This window comes from Oncorhynchus keta, chromosome 28 (genome assembly GCF_023373465.1).
Source record: "Oncorhynchus keta strain PuntledgeMale-10-30-2019 chromosome 28, Oket_V2, whole genome shotgun sequence".
Classification (NCBI taxonomy): Eukaryota; Metazoa; Chordata; class Actinopteri; order Salmoniformes; family Salmonidae; genus Oncorhynchus; species Oncorhynchus keta.
The window spans coordinates 11,186,879-11,202,719 of NC_068448.1; the positions used below are offsets into that span (position 1 = coordinate 11,186,879).

A 15,841-nucleotide genomic window follows, 5' to 3' on the forward strand; every position below is an offset into this window, starting at 1 on the left:
TAAAAGGTCAAGAGGAGTGAAACAAGGTTGTCCATTATCGGCATATGTGTTTATTATGACCATCGAAATGCTAGCTATTAAAATGAGATCCAACAGTAATATCAATGGGCTAGAAATCCAGGGCTTTTTTTATTTTACTTTGCAAGTCAGTTAAAAACACATTCTTATTTTCAATGACAGCCTAGGAACAGTGGGTAACTAACTGCCTTGTTAAGGGTTAGAACAACAGATTTTTACCTTGTCAACTCAGGGATCTTCAATCTATCAAGCTTTCGGTTACTGGCCCAACACGCTAACCACTAGGCTACCTGCTGCCACAGGCTTAAATCAAAGTGGTCATGTTTTCTTTTAAATCTGCAATTTGGAACGCTCCACAGCCTCAAAGAGGATCTAGATAATCTCTCTCACCTCTCTGGATACACCTTATCCAAATACATTTAAACTCAGTTTTTAACAATTCCTGACATTTAATCCTAGTAAAAAATCCCTGTTTTAGGTCAGTTAGGATCCCCACTTTATTTTAACAATGTGAAATGTCAGAATAATAGTGGAGAGAATCATTTATTTCAGCTTTAATTTCTTTCAGGACATTCCCAGTGGGTCAGAAGTTTACATACTCTCAATTGGTACATGGTAGCATTTCCTTTAAATTGTTTAACTTGGGTCAAATGTTTCGGGTAGCCTTCCTCAAGCTTCCCACAATAAGTTGGGTGAATTTTGGCCCATTCCTTCTGACAGCGCTGGTGTAACTGATTCAGGTTTGTAGGCCTCCTTACTTGCACACAATTTTTCAGTTATGCTTGGGGTCATTGTCCATTTGGAAGACCCATTTGTGACCAAGCTCTAACTTCCTGACTGATGTCTTGAGATGTTCCTTCAATATATCCGCATAATTTTCCCACCTCATCATGCCATCTATTTTTTGAAGTGCACCAGTCCCTCTTGCAGCAAAGCACCCCCACAACATGATGCTGCCACCCCCGTGCTTCATGGTTGGGATGGTGTTCATCGGCTTGCAAGCCTCTCCCTTTTTCCCCCAAACATAACGATGGTACCTTCAGGTGTTTGAAATTAAAAGGTCACTTGCACATCTGAGCAATCTTTTTTGCAGGTGCATGGCAACAGTTGAAGGTGAAGGAAAGAGCAGTGTGCGGTTTTCTTTTTCCTTCACCTTCAGGCATTTGGAAATTGCGCCCAAGAATGAACCAAACATGTTGAGGTCTAGAATTTTGTTTCTGAGGTTTTGCCTGATTTCTTTTGATTTTCCCATGATGACAAGCAAAGAGGCACTGAGTTTGAAGGTAGGCCTTGAAATACATCCACAGGTACACCTCCAATTGACTCAAATGATGTCAACTAGCCCATCAGAAGCTTCTAAATTCTTGACTTCATTTTGTGGAATTTTCCAAGCTGTTTAAAGGCAGTCAATTTAGAGTATAGAAACTTCTGACCCACTGGAATTGTGATACAGTGAATTATAAGTGAAATAATCTGTCTGTAAACAAATGTTGGAAAAATTACGTGTCATGCTCAAAGTAGATGTCCTAACCGACTTGCCAAATCTATAGTTTGTTAACAAATTTGTGGAGTGGTTGAAAAACGAGTTTTATTGACTCCAACCTAAGTGTATGTAAACTTACAACTTCAACCGTATGATAACTGTACCATATTACAGATTGGATCGCATTTTAAAAAACAAACATTTTTCATTACCGTGTAGTTTACCAATAAAAAGGTCCGACGGTGAAGTGGACATACTCGCTATTTATATCCTGTCACGATCGTCGTAAGAAGCGGACCAAAGCGCAGCATTGTGTGAATCCATTCTTTTATTGAATGACGAAAAACACATAACACTTAAACAAAAACAACCGTGATGCTACGCTAAAGAGTGCTGACACAGGCAACTACACATAGAAAATAACCCGAAATAACACAAAATATCCAAAGAAGATGGCTGCCTAAATATGGTTCCCAATCAGAGACAAAGATAAACACCAGCCTCTAATTGAGAACCAATCTAGGCAACCATAGACCTACATAAACACCTAGATGGAAACAACCCCACAAATCTACAAAAGCCCTAGACAGTACAAAAACCCTAGATGAGACAAAAACACACATATCACCCATGTCACACCCTGACCTAACCAAAATAATAAAGAAAACAAAGAATACTAAGGTTTTACATTTTTACAGAAAGTTATCAAAAATAGATAGGATCTTGCTACCATGGAAAGGTAAACACCTGTCTATTTGTTGAAAAATCACCCTGATTAATGCTTTAGTCATATCCCAGTTTACCTATGTACTTATGGCCCGGACTATACCAAACAACTTGTTTTTAAAATATATGAACAAAAAATATTACATTTGATTTGGAACAGCCAAAAATTAAACGAGACAATTTATATAATGAATATTATTTCGGAGGGCTGAAATTATTAAATAAGAAATCATTGACCCCTCTCACTTAAGGATTCAGTAATACAAAAGTTGTACTTAAATCCTAACTGGTTTTCTAACGGATTAGTAAGAATGGCTCATGCCGTGTTTAGAAATGGCTTTTTCCCCTATATTCAGATTACAACCTCTGGCATTCATCGTTACGCACACCTGGCATTCATCATTACGCGCACCTGGCATTCATCATTATGCACACCTGGCATTCATCATCACGCACACCTGCGCTTCATCATTAGGCACACCTGGACTCCATCACTTCACTGATTACCTCCCCTATATCTGTCACTCCCTTAGTTCCAGTCCCCAGGCAGTATTTGACTATGTCATGTCTATACGTGACTTGTGGCAAATGGTCTGTTTATTATTAAACTCATCACCTGCACTTGCTTTCTGACTCCCAGCGTACATGCTACAGATCTGTCATTCTCATTGAAAGCAAGTCTAAAAAGCGATAGATCTAAGTTTTGTTTTTGTGTCTTTTACATTCAGTTTTGTACACCAGCTGAAAATACAACATATTTGTTTATGGAAAATATATTTCATTGGTTTATATGGTACAATGATTCTCCACCCGATTCTTTCTTGTTTTGCCACATAAACTGAAATTAAGGAACTATTAGAATTTTTAGCCACCAGGAAAACAAGATGCAATCAGACGCGAACGGCTCTTTGCAATGTCAAAGTGTGAGCTGACTTGTGAAGAATTCGATTTCAAACCACAAAATAGCCAAATGTAATGACACATCGTCAAGGCCTGTAACACAACATTGAGGAATTTATCCTCACTATAATCTAGTTAACCACTAAATTATTAAAGGGATAGTTCATCCAAATTACAAAATGGCATTGTTTTCTTACCCTGTGTAAGCAGTCTATGGACAAGGTATGACCGCACTCCATGCATTGGTTTTGTTTACCTGGCCACTGTTTCAAAATGTATCTTTTTAGCATTTGTAGCACAAATGAAATGCAAGTTAATGGTACCTATATTAGCATTTTTACTCTTCATGTCCGAATCATGTAAAAATGTATCGCAACTCATTGAAGTTTCTTATAGATGATATGTTCATAAAGAGCAACAATTATAATATAGGTACCAATGACTTGCATTGGATTTGAGCCAAAAATGCTAAAAACTTAGCATTTGAAACAGTGACCAGGTAAAGAAATGAACAAAGCATGATTGCTGTCATACCTTGTCCATTAACTGCTGACAGGGTAAGGAAAACAATATAATTTTGTAATTTGGATGAACTGTCCCTTTAAATGGGATTTACAATGAATCTGACAGTATTAGATAGTGTGAACATGTGTTACGTCTCTTTACTATAAAATAAATATCAACCATGTATGGATGTTTTCTGAGGAAATTGGGATAGCATTCGTAGCACCCAAAACAATACAATCAAACATTCATATTGCCCTCTTTTTGGAATGGTAGTGAATCGTTACAGACAAAAGCAGTAGTACTGTATTAATTAAAATGTAATTAAATCTGATTCAATTTAAATGTATTTAATCTACTTCAATTTCAGCAGGTGGGATACAGGCAGACAACTTTAATTAACGTAACACACGCATACATCTACTGTAACACAATGGTGAAAAAAGTACTCAATCATCATACTTGCATTAAGCAGACCAGATGGCACAATTGTCTTGTTTTTTTAATTGACGGACAGCCAGGGGATGCACTCCAACACTCAGACATAATTTACAAATGCAGTATTTGCAGTGAGTCTGTAAGATCAGAGGCATTAGGGATGACAATGCATTATATTGATGGACGCGTGAATTGGACCATATTGCTGTCCTGCCTGAAAATTCTAAATATAACAAGTACTTTTGGGTGTCAGGGAAAATGTATGGAATAAAAGGTACATTATTTTCTTTAGGAATGTAGTGTAGTGAAGGTAAAAGTTGTCAAAAATATAAATAGCAAAGTACAGATACCCCCAAAAATGACTTACTTAAGTAGTACTTTAAAGTATTTTTGACTTATTACCTTAACACCATTGCTGTAACAGAACTGAAATGATGACCTATCTAATCTGTTCACAAAACAAAAAAAAGGTCAGCATAAGAACATTATACATTACACTGAACATGTGCCGTCTACTGTACACTAGGTGGATTTAGTGATTGAGATGTAGTTTTCTGGCATCAAACATCATTTTTCAGTTAAGATACCAAAACATGCTTAATTTTGGAAAATGCTAATTGAGTCAGAGATGAAAATGTGTTCATAGATGAGATTGATTTGAGGTATGAGGTTTTACTCAGTCATGATAAAAACATTGTTCATACATAGATTGGATAAACATGCAAATGGTGTGGTTGATTACCACGTTACTATATTTAATATGATAATACTACTAATATATCAAAAGGTTGTACATCATTCATATTCATTTTTACGAAGCATTCTGAAAACGTATACCTTAAAACAAGTTAAAACCATGACCTACCCTTAAAACATGAGGGATCCATAAAAATGATGACATACCAAATCAAATCAAATTGTATTTGTCACATGCGCCAAATACAACACTATGAAATGCTTACTTACAAGCCCTTAACCAACAATGCTTTTAAACAATCGCACAATCAGTTACGGGATCAGTTACGAGATCAGTTACGGGATCAGTTACGGGATCAGTTACGAGATCAGTTACGGGATCAGTTACGGGATCAGTTACGGGATCAGTTACGGGATCAGTTACGGGATCAGTTACGGGATCAGTTACGGGATCAGTTACGGGATCAGTTACGGGATCAGTTACGGGATCAGTTACGGGATCAGTTACGGGATCAGTTACGGGATCAGTTACGGGATCAGTTACGGGATCAGTTACGGGATCAGTTACGGGATCATAAAAAGACAGCCATCTCCTTTGGCGCAACTTTTTCCAGTATCATGTTTCATGAAGTCATGAAACCATGTTGTGAAATGTGATGGTTTTTATAAGATGGAGCCATGGGGGAGCCATGGGGGAGCCATGGGGGAGCCATGGGGGAGCCATGGGGGAGCCATGGGGGAGCCAGTGTTCTGTTGTGTCTGTCCGCTACATTGCAGTGGCACTGGGGTTTCTGGGGTCAAAAGTCATAATCTCCATGTGGATCAGACCTAACAGGAAAAGAGTCAATATTTTTTTTAATTTTACCACATGAAGCAGTATTTTAGAATTGAATTTCCTAAAAGGGAAACTTTGCAGAACTGTAAGTGTAGGGCTCTAAAAGCTGTGGGTAATTCAGGATAAATCCCATCAACATGTACAACAAGGTAATCCGTCATAGGTAAGATATACTCACTACTCCACTCTCCCACGTCAAGCTCCATGCTTTCAAAGGAGTCGTCGTACGGTGGGGAGTCGGGTTCAGATTCTGGATCATGGAACTCAGAGAGGTAGGGGTGTGAGAGGCCCTCTTTAGCTGTCATCCTGGTGTCTGGGTCCAGCAGCAGTATGCTGTCCAGCAGATCCACCGCTGGACAGAGGTACACACAGGACATGAAGAGAGAGAGAGAGGTAGGCATTTAAGCAGTAAGGCCCAAGGGGGTGTGGTATATGACCAATATTCCACGGCTAAGGGCTGTTCTAACATACGACGCAACACAGAGTGTCTGGATACAGGCCTTAGCCCATGGTATGTTAGCCATATACCACATACCCCCAATGTGCCTTCTTGCTATTTTAAACTGGTTACCAATGTAATTAGAGCAGTAAAAATAAATGTTTCGTCATACCCGTGGTATACGGTCTGATATACCACGGCTGTCAACCAATCAGCATTCAGGGCTCAAACGACCCAGTTTATATTAGGAAATAGAGCATGAAGTAGAGTCATCACAGCCCTCAACTGTTCTCAATACAAAGCAGAAAAACATCACTGAAGAACTGGATATTCATAACCACCATGCAGAATGTTCCATTAGCAAAAATAATGATAGATCGACCAACTCACCATTTACATCCAAGGAGGGAAAGACTTCCTTAAAGTTTTTCTTTTTTTGGATAGGGAGACCCTGCACATATGAACGAGCCTACAAGACAATACCAACAATGTTCAACTGTCAATCCCATACTGACCATAACTTGTGACTTCAACACCAAGCTACATTGAATCATTGCAAGCTGAATAGTTGCCATTAGACTGAGATGACAGTCGGCCTACATCTTTGCTCTGCATCTTCTGCAGCAGGGAGGATGGTGGTGTTCCTGTTACGTGGAGGATCTTCTTCAACTGGTCAATGCCTGAACAGGATGGTCAAGGAGGGGGTAGAGACACACAAAGGCAGACAGTGGAAACAGTTTCAAGCAAAATAGTTACAGTAAATGATCAGTGAACAGTCTGATTGCATGAATGGTGTTGTACTTTGTGCAACTGCACAATGATAACTACACAATAACTCCATCAGCTAACTCCACCTGATAACTACATCAGATAACTACATGATAACTACACCTGATAACTACCAGATAACTACACGCTAACTACACCAGATAACTACATGATAACTACATCAGATAACCACAATATAACTACACCAGATAACTGTATGCTAACTACACATGATAACTACATCAGAAAACTACATCAGATAACTTCACCAGATAACTAACTACACCAGATAACTACATGATAACTATACCAGATAACTACAGGATAATTACACCAGATAACTGTATGCTAACTACACATGATAACTACACCAGATAACTTCATGATAACTGCATGATAACTACACCAGATAACTACACCAGATAACTTCATGATAACTACATCACATAACTTCATCATACCTGCATGATAACTACATTAGATAACTACACTATAACTACACCAGATAACTTCATGAAAACTACATCACATAACTTCATCATACCTGCATGATAACTACACCAGATAACTACACCAGATAACTTCATGATAACTACATCACATAACTTCATCATACCTGCATGATAACTACATTAGATAACTACACTATAACTACACCAGATAACTTCATGATAACTACACCTGATAACTACCAGATAACTACACGCTAACTACACCAGATAACTACATGATAACTACATCAGATAACCACAATATAACTACACCAGATAACTGTATGCTAACTACACATGATAACTACATCAGAAAACTACATCAGATAACTTCACCAGATAACTAACTACACCAGATAACTACATGATAACTATACCAGATAACTACAGGATAATTACACCAGATAACTGTATGCTAACTACACATGATAACTACACCAGATAACTTCATGATAACTGCATGATAACTACACCAGATAACTACACCAGATAACTTCATGATAACTACATCACATAACTTCATCATACCTGCATGATAACTACATTAGATAACTACACTATAACTACACCAGATAACTTCATGAAAACTACACCTGATAACACCAGATAACTTCTAACTCAGATAACCTGATAACTACATCAGATAACCACAATATAACTACAGATAACTGTATGCTAACTACACATGATAACTACATCAGAAAACTACATCAGATAACTTCACCAGATAAAACTACAGATAACTACATGATAACTATACCAGATAACTACAGGATAATTACCAGATAACTGTATGCTAACTACACATGATAACTACACCAGATAACTTCATCATACCTGCATGATAACTACACCAGATAACTACACCAGATAACTTCATGATAACTACATCACATAACTTCATCATACCTGCATGATAACTACATTAGATAACTACACTATAACTACACCAGATAACTTCATGAAAACTACATCATATAAATTCATGCTAACAACACCAGATAACTACAAGATAAGTACATCAGACAACTAGATGATAAGTACATCAGATAACTAGATGATAAGTACATCATTAATATACACTGGATGGGGTACAGAATATATGTGTTTCTGTTGATGTATAATGAGTGAGTTTTACAGTGGAAGTGTCAGAGGGAACATTAGAGGATACTGTCTTTGCCTGGGAACAGAACCTGGCCTGTGATCATCTCAGCCAAGATGCAGCCTGCTGACCACAAGTCCACTGAGAGGGAGACAGACACACAGAATATATAACACATGAGATACCAATGAGCCAATAGTACAAGAGTAAGATAACCCTAGAAGTGTTTGCAATGCAAGGAAAGTGAAGCCCAAAATATATGAAATGGTTTTCATTGTGTGTTGGCGATAGGTCACCTGACTGGCTATAGTGCATCCAGTTGAAGATGACCTCTGGTGACCTGTACCAGCGTGTCACCACATAGCCCGTCATCTCACTCTCTGCATGTCTCGCTAGACCAAAGTCCAGGATCTGAGATAGAAAGAGAAGGAAAAGTGAGGTAAAGGTTATTAAAAGAGAGGCTTATATTTAATCACAACAATCAAACAATAAAGTGTAGTCTTTAAACACCCATGTGGCATCTTTCTAAATCAAGTAAATTACATTTCTCTCACTGTCTGAAGGTTATAAAATGAAAAGTGCAGTATTATAAATACATGTACATGCAGGTTGTTGCCAAATTCTTATTTACCTTCAATTCACAGTTATCGTTCACGGCTAGGTTGCCAGGTTTTAGGTCCTAAATAATAAAGCAAAGTATTGTAGGATGTTATACGATCTGGTCACTCAAATGTACTTAGAAATGTGTTTCATGTATATTGATAAGAGCCTAATACAAACCCGATGGATGATCCCTGCAGAATGGATATACTAAGTGTAGAAAAATAGAAAAATATACATTTTTGATGAATCATTTTCACATTGGTAATAACATTATTTAAAGGCCTGTGTATACACTTAATGAGTGGTGGTAAACACCTTGAGGCCACATAGAAGCTGGTAGAAGAGGTAAACGATGACGCGATCAGTCAATCTCCTCCTCTTCATGATGCTACCGAGATCCTCAGCAACGAAGGGCATCACCATGTAACTGTGACATGAAGGAGAGAGGGGGGGCAGTAGCCAGATACAAACAGTATCACCATGTAACTGTGGCAGAGAATACAAGCAGGGATATGGAATGATACAAAACATAATGTACTAATTCTACCACCTACAACTAAAAGTGCTGCAGGTGTATAATAACATGACAAAATAATGCAGGGTACATCATATACCGTGTCTCGTGGTAAGAATCCTAAACCAGACATCAAATCTATGTTTTTTCTCAGATATGAGAAGATATCACATACCCAAGCACAAACAAACATGAACAAACCTGCACGCCTGCAAGCACACACACACACACACACACACACACACACACACACACACACACACACACACACACACACACACACACACACACACACACACACACACACACACACACACACACACACACACACACACACACACACACACACACACACACACACACACACACACACACAGACACAGACACAGACACAGACACAGACAAACACAAACAGAAAACACACACTACACTATGAAACTAAAAGTCCAAGATACACTCTGAGCAGCCTGTCTCAACAAGCTGAGACAACTGGCAGAGGAATGCTATTCACAGCTCACCACTCACAATGTCTGGAATTTCTCCAGGGAGAAATCAGGTGTGAAGACATTAAGGAGGCAGATCACCTTTAGGAAAACAACAGGGAGTATTAGAGGAATGGAAGGGTTTATTCCCACGATAAGTGAGCACACGCACATTATACATTGCAGTGAGACTTATTCATCGGCCGTAACAGAATAAGTGGGCCTGATGAACAGTTCTCTAGGAATATGTGCCCTGTGAAGTGTTGAGTGAAAACACTGGCCCATAACGGCCGCTATTCCTTTACCCTAAACATAAATAAACACATAGGAAAGAGGCAAAGCAATACAACTGGATGCTGAATAGTGTCCATTGGACTGCAAATTATTCTGATGTGAAGTACTGTAGAATGACAATTACTGCATTGTAATGAAAAGCCTCTACATTTTTGAGTGACTGGAATCTCTGTCTAGGGGAGCGCATCTCAGATATCCCACTATAATAGTAGGTAACAAGTACTTACATTGTCATGCTGGATGTGGCGCAACAGTCGTAGTTCCCGGTAGGCCCGTTTAGCATGGATCAGGGACTGAAATGGACGATAGAGCTTCTTAATGGCCACCTTCTCCTTGGTCTGCTGGTCAATAGCAGAACTAATAAATGAGACAAGGTCAGAAGACAAAGTACATTAGTGCTGGATATAACAATTATGTCTCAGACGAGATAGACTGGTTTACTCTCAATAACAATAGACTGTGGGGAATATAGATAGAATGGTTTACTCTCAATAGCAACAGACTGTGGGGGATATAGATAGAATGGTTTACTCTCAATAGCAATAGACTGTGGGGGATATAGATAGAATGGTTCACTCTCAATAGCAACAGACTGTGGGGGATATAGATAGAATGGTTTACTCTCAATAGCAACAGACTGTGGGGGATATAGATAGAATGGTTTACTCTCAATAGCAACAGACTGTGGGGGATATAGATAGAATGGTTTACTCTCAATAGCAACAGACTGTGGGGGATATAGATAGAATGGTTTACTCTCAATAGCAATAGACTGTGGGGGATATAGATAGAATGGTTTACTCTCAATAGCAATAGACTGTGGGGGATATAGATATAATGGTTTACTCTCAATAGCAACAGACAGTGGGGGATATAGATAGAATGGTTTACTCTCAATAGCAATAGACTGTGGGGGATATAGATAGAATGGTTCACTCTCAATAGCAACAGACTGTGGGGGATATAGATAGAATGGTTTACTCTCAATAGCAACAGACTGTGGGGGATATAGATAGAATGGTTCACTCTAGAATGGTTTACTCTCAATAGCAACAGACTGGGGGATATAGATAGAATGGTTTACTCTCAATAGCAACAGACTGTGGGGGATATAGATAGAATGGTTTACTCTCAATAGCAGACTGTGGGGGATTTAGATAGAATGGTTCACTCTCAATAGCAACAGACTGTGGGGGATATAGATAGAATGGTTTACTCTCAATAGCAATAGACTGTGGGGGATATAGATAGAATGGTTTACTCTCAATAGCAACAGACTGTGGGGGATATAGATAGAATGGTTTACTCTCAATAGCAACAGACTGTGGGGGATATAGATAGAATGGTTTACTCTCAATAGCAACAGACTGTGGGGGATATAGATAGAATGGTTTACTCTCAATAGCAACAGACTGTGGGGGATATAGATAGAATGGTTCACTCTCAATAGCAACAGACTGTGGGGGATATAGATAGAATGGTTTACTCTCAATAGCAACAGACTGTGGGGGATATAGATAGAATGGTTTCCTCCAGTGAAGGCTGCTGAGGGGAGGACGGCTAATAATAATGGCTGGAATGGAGCAAATAGAATGGCATGTGTTTGATGTATTTGATACCATGCCACTAATTCCGCTCCAGCCATTACCACGAGCCCATCCTCCCCAATTAAGGTGCCACCAACCTCCTGTGGTTTACTCTCAATACCAGGCCATCAAAGACTGCAAAATCTTTGATTGACTTTTATGTCAGAGTTTGACAAATTATCATCTGAAGTCCTACAAATAACATTTGATTTCAGACATTCCATATGACCTATATCTGGCAGAGGCAGATTACGGGGCTTGCTCCAGGTTGGGAGAGCAAAATTCTTGTCTTATCTCGAAACCTGCTTCAACTTGCTTATTTGCTTGAGGAAATACAATAGTGCCTCTGTTAGCAATGACCAGTCTATTCAGTATCGAACAAATGCAACAAAAAAACTGTCAAAATCCAATAATGTAGAGTTTTGGATTTTATTGAAAATAAATAAACAATTATAGGCTAAGGAAAAGTTGTTCCTTCCATTATTTTTTATTTTCTACATATTTGAGACATGACTGAGATTGAGAACAACTGTATTTATACAGAGGTATATTCTAAAGAATACAAACACATGCTGGTTTGGCGTGAAGTTATTCCTGCAAGGCCTCCCAATAATTACCTGTTCACCCAAAGGGTTTGTGCTATCCTTGGGATATCCCTACCCCCATTGAAGTTTACATTTTACATGGAGAAGGTAAGGGTTAAGAATATGGTTTGGTAAGGGATATGGTTAAGGTTAGGGTAAGGTTAAGGGTAAGGGTAAGGGTTAAGGTTAGGGTTTAGGGTTTAGGGTAGTGATGTCCCAAGAATCCCAGAATGCACTGACCGTTCACAAAGTCAACTCACCATACTGTCCCGTAAGCACCTGAGCCAACAGCTTTCAGTGTGGTATATTGCTCCGGAACCTCCCATGTTGTTTTCTGTATTTCCAGTCTAAGGAAACCTTTCTTCACGGGCGATTCCATTTTGTCAATACAAAATGTCCCTTTAGTTCAAACCAGTGCGGTACCTATTGGAAATCTGTAATCGCTTTAAGATTTGGAAATGACAGGTAAGCAAAGGTAGATGGGAGACGCCCACCCTGAGGGTGCGTTCGTAATTTCACTCTGGTTATCTACTATGATTTCAGAGCTCTAGTCTGAGTGTGCCAGAGCGCAGAATAACTTCTGAGTTTATGAATTTGGCCGGTGTCAGTAAATGTAGGCAAAAAAGCGTAATTCAATTATTGCCAGCTGCACAGTTACAGTCACCAACAGGCTGGATAACATGAAAACAGCCTAATCATCTCTGCTAGGGGGAGTAAAATGGTCAGAGTGAGGTGTTTTCTTATTTGTGTCTGGAAGTAGTTAGCATGCTAGCCAAGTTAGCCTTTTAGCTTGGTTGCTTGACTGCTGTTGTAAGGTCAGAACGCTCTGATCAACCCTACTCCTAGGCCAGAGCGTCCAATGTGCGCTCTGAACACTTAGAGAACGCAATGCTCTGAATTTATGAATGCCCAGAGTGCAATCTGAGCACACTCTGGCACTCTAGATTGAATTTATAAACACACCACATCTTGTCCTTTCCGCTGTACTGCAATGTGTAAACAGTCACCTGTCAGAGGCTCTGTATACCTCCTCCCGCCTTGAATCATCAACATTAACTAATCTCTGATTACCCATACTTTTAAAGCAACACTAAGTAAAACAATTTGGGGGGGTAAAACAATGGAGGAATCTCTTTTAAGCATTTCAACAGTGCTGATTCATGATACTCACAAACATCACATCTATAGGCTTTAAAACTTCTTATGGCTGGGATCGATATGACAGCAGCCAGTGAAAGTGCAGGGCGCCAAATTCAAAACAACAGAAATCTCATAATTAAGATTCCTCAAACATAGGAGTAATTCACACCATTTTAAATATATACTTCTTGTTAATCCCAACACAGTGTTCGATTTCAAATAGGCTTTACAGCGAAAGCACCACAAATGATTATCAGAGCCAAGTCACAGAAAAACACATTTTAACAGCCAAAGAGAGGAGTCAGAAATAGAGATAAAATGAATCACTAATCTTTGATGATCGTCATCAGATGACACTGATAGGACTTCATGTTACACAATACATGTATGTTTTGTTCGATAAAGTTCATATTTATATAAAAAAAATCTCAGTATACATCGGAGCGTTATGTTCAGTAGTTCCAAAAACATCCGGTGATTTTGCAGAGAGCCACATCAATTTACAGAAATACTCATTATAAATGTTGATGAAAATACAAGTGTTATGCATGGCATTTAGATACACTTCCCCTTAATGCAACCGCTGTGTCCAATTTCAAAAAATCTTTACGGAAAAAGCACACCATGCAATAATCTGAGTACGGCGCTCAGAGACCAAACAAGACCAAACAAGCCAAAAAGATATCCACCATATTGTGCAGTCAGAAATAATATTATAAATATTCACTTACCTTTGATGATCTTCATCAGAATGCACTCCCAGGAATCCCCGTTCCACAATAAATGTTTGTTTTGTTCAATAATGTCCATCATTTATGTCCAAATAGATACTTTTGTTAGCGCGTTTTGTAAACAAATCAAAAATCACAAAGTGCGTTCACTAGGAGCAGACGAAATGTCAAAAAGTTCCGTTACAGTCTGTAAAAACATGTCAAACGATGTATAGAATCAATCTTTAGGATGTTTTTAACATAAATCTTCAGTAATGTTCCAACCGGAGAATTCCTTTGTCTTCAGAAATGCAATGGAACTCGAGTTACCTCTCACGTGAACGAGCGTCACGAGCTTGTGGCAATCTGCCAGACCACTGACTCAAAGAGCCCTTATGAGCCCCTCCTTTACAGTAGAGGCATCAAACAAGGTTCTAAAGACTGTTGACATCTAGTGGAAGCCTTAGGAAGTGCAACATGACCAGTATCCCACTGTATTGTCAATAGGGAATGAGTTGAAAAATGACCAACCTCAAATTTCCCACTTCCTGGTTGGATTTTTTCTCAGGTTTTTGCCTGTCATATGAGTTCTGTTATACTCACAGACATCATTCAAACAAACTTCTGAGTGTGTTCTATCCAAATATAATATAATATCCAAATATAATGTAATAATATGCATATATTAGCAACTGGGACTGAGTAGCAGGCAGTTTACTCTGGGCACCTCTGGGCACCTTATTCATCCAAGCTACTCAATACTGCCCCCAGCCATAAGAAGTTATTCATGTTCCTCTCTTTTTGTAGCACCAGTCTAAATGCTACCAAAGGCTGCCAAATTCCTCTTGCTCTTCTGTTCAATCAGATGTGTAAGAAAAAGGTTTGTGTTTGTGTGTGAGATCAGGTATGAAGGCTTCTTGTACCTGGTAAAAGCTCTGACATGCACAGATTGCACACTCACACAGATGACAGTTACAGCTTTTTGATTGGTCCGTGGTTGGTTGTACAGAAAGCTAATGACATTACAAGTAAGTATTGAGTATTGCAACTCAAAGGCTACTGTAAAATCCATACTGTACAGTTCAAGCCCTGAATACTGATTGGCTGAAAGCCATATTTCTTTCTTCCTTTCTTTAACTAGGCAAGTCAGTTAAGAACTAATTCTTATTTTCATTGACAGCTTAGGAGCAGTGGGTTAACTGTCTTGTTCAGAACAACAGATTCTTACCTTGTCAGCTCAGGGATTTGATCTTGTAACCTTTCAGTTACTTGTCAAAACGCTCTAACCACTAGGCTACCTGCTGCTCCATATCAGACAGTATACCATGGGTATGGTATAACTGTTATTTTTACTGCTCTAATTATGTTGGTAACCAGTTTATAATAGCAATAAGGCTTCACAGGATTTGTGGTATATTGCCAATATACCACGACTAAGGGCAGTGTTCAGGCACGCTGTGTTCAGGCCTAGTGGTTAGAGCGTTGGACTAGTAACCGGAAGGTTGTGAGTTCAAACCCCCGAGCTGAC

General features: G+C 38.9%; 1 protein-coding gene across 1 annotated transcript; it reads right to left on the minus strand.

Moving 5' to 3' along the window:
• Positions 1-1,811: 1,811 nt before the first annotated feature.
• LOC118360604 (mitogen-activated protein kinase 14A-like) lies at positions 1,812-12,935 on the minus strand. Its single transcript, XM_035739846.2, has 12 exons — positions 12,724-12,935; positions 10,521-10,650; positions 10,043-10,101; positions 9,319-9,430; positions 9,181-9,210; positions 9,032-9,079; positions 8,697-8,811; positions 8,470-8,541; positions 6,640-6,719; positions 6,430-6,508; positions 5,779-5,952; positions 1,812-5,593 (listed from the first exon to the last, which is right to left on the minus strand). The coding sequence occupies exons 1-12, from the start codon at positions 12,840-12,842 to the stop codon at positions 5,532-5,534; spliced, it is 1,080 nt and encodes a 359-aa protein (XP_035595739.1). The 5' UTR covers positions 12,843-12,935; the 3' UTR covers positions 1,812-5,531.
• Between the last annotated feature and the right edge of the window lie 2,906 nt (positions 12,936-15,841).

What these genes read in the sequence shown, in the direction of transcription:
- LOC118360604 (XM_035739846.2), bottom strand. Translation starts at nt 12,842, where the DNA reads ATGGAATCGCCCGTGAAGAAAGGTTTCCTTAGACTGGAAATACAGAAA. An exon ending in GGTGCTTACGGGACAGTATG is followed by an intron (nt 10,651 to 12,723) that starts GTGAGTTGACTT and finishes CTCATTTATTAG; the next exon opens with TTCTGCTATTGACCAGCAGA. An exon ending in TCCCTCCTTGGATGTAAATG is followed by an intron (nt 5,953 to 6,429) that starts GTGAGTTGGTCG and finishes ACCTCTGTCCAG; the next exon opens with CGGTGGATCTGCTGGACAGC.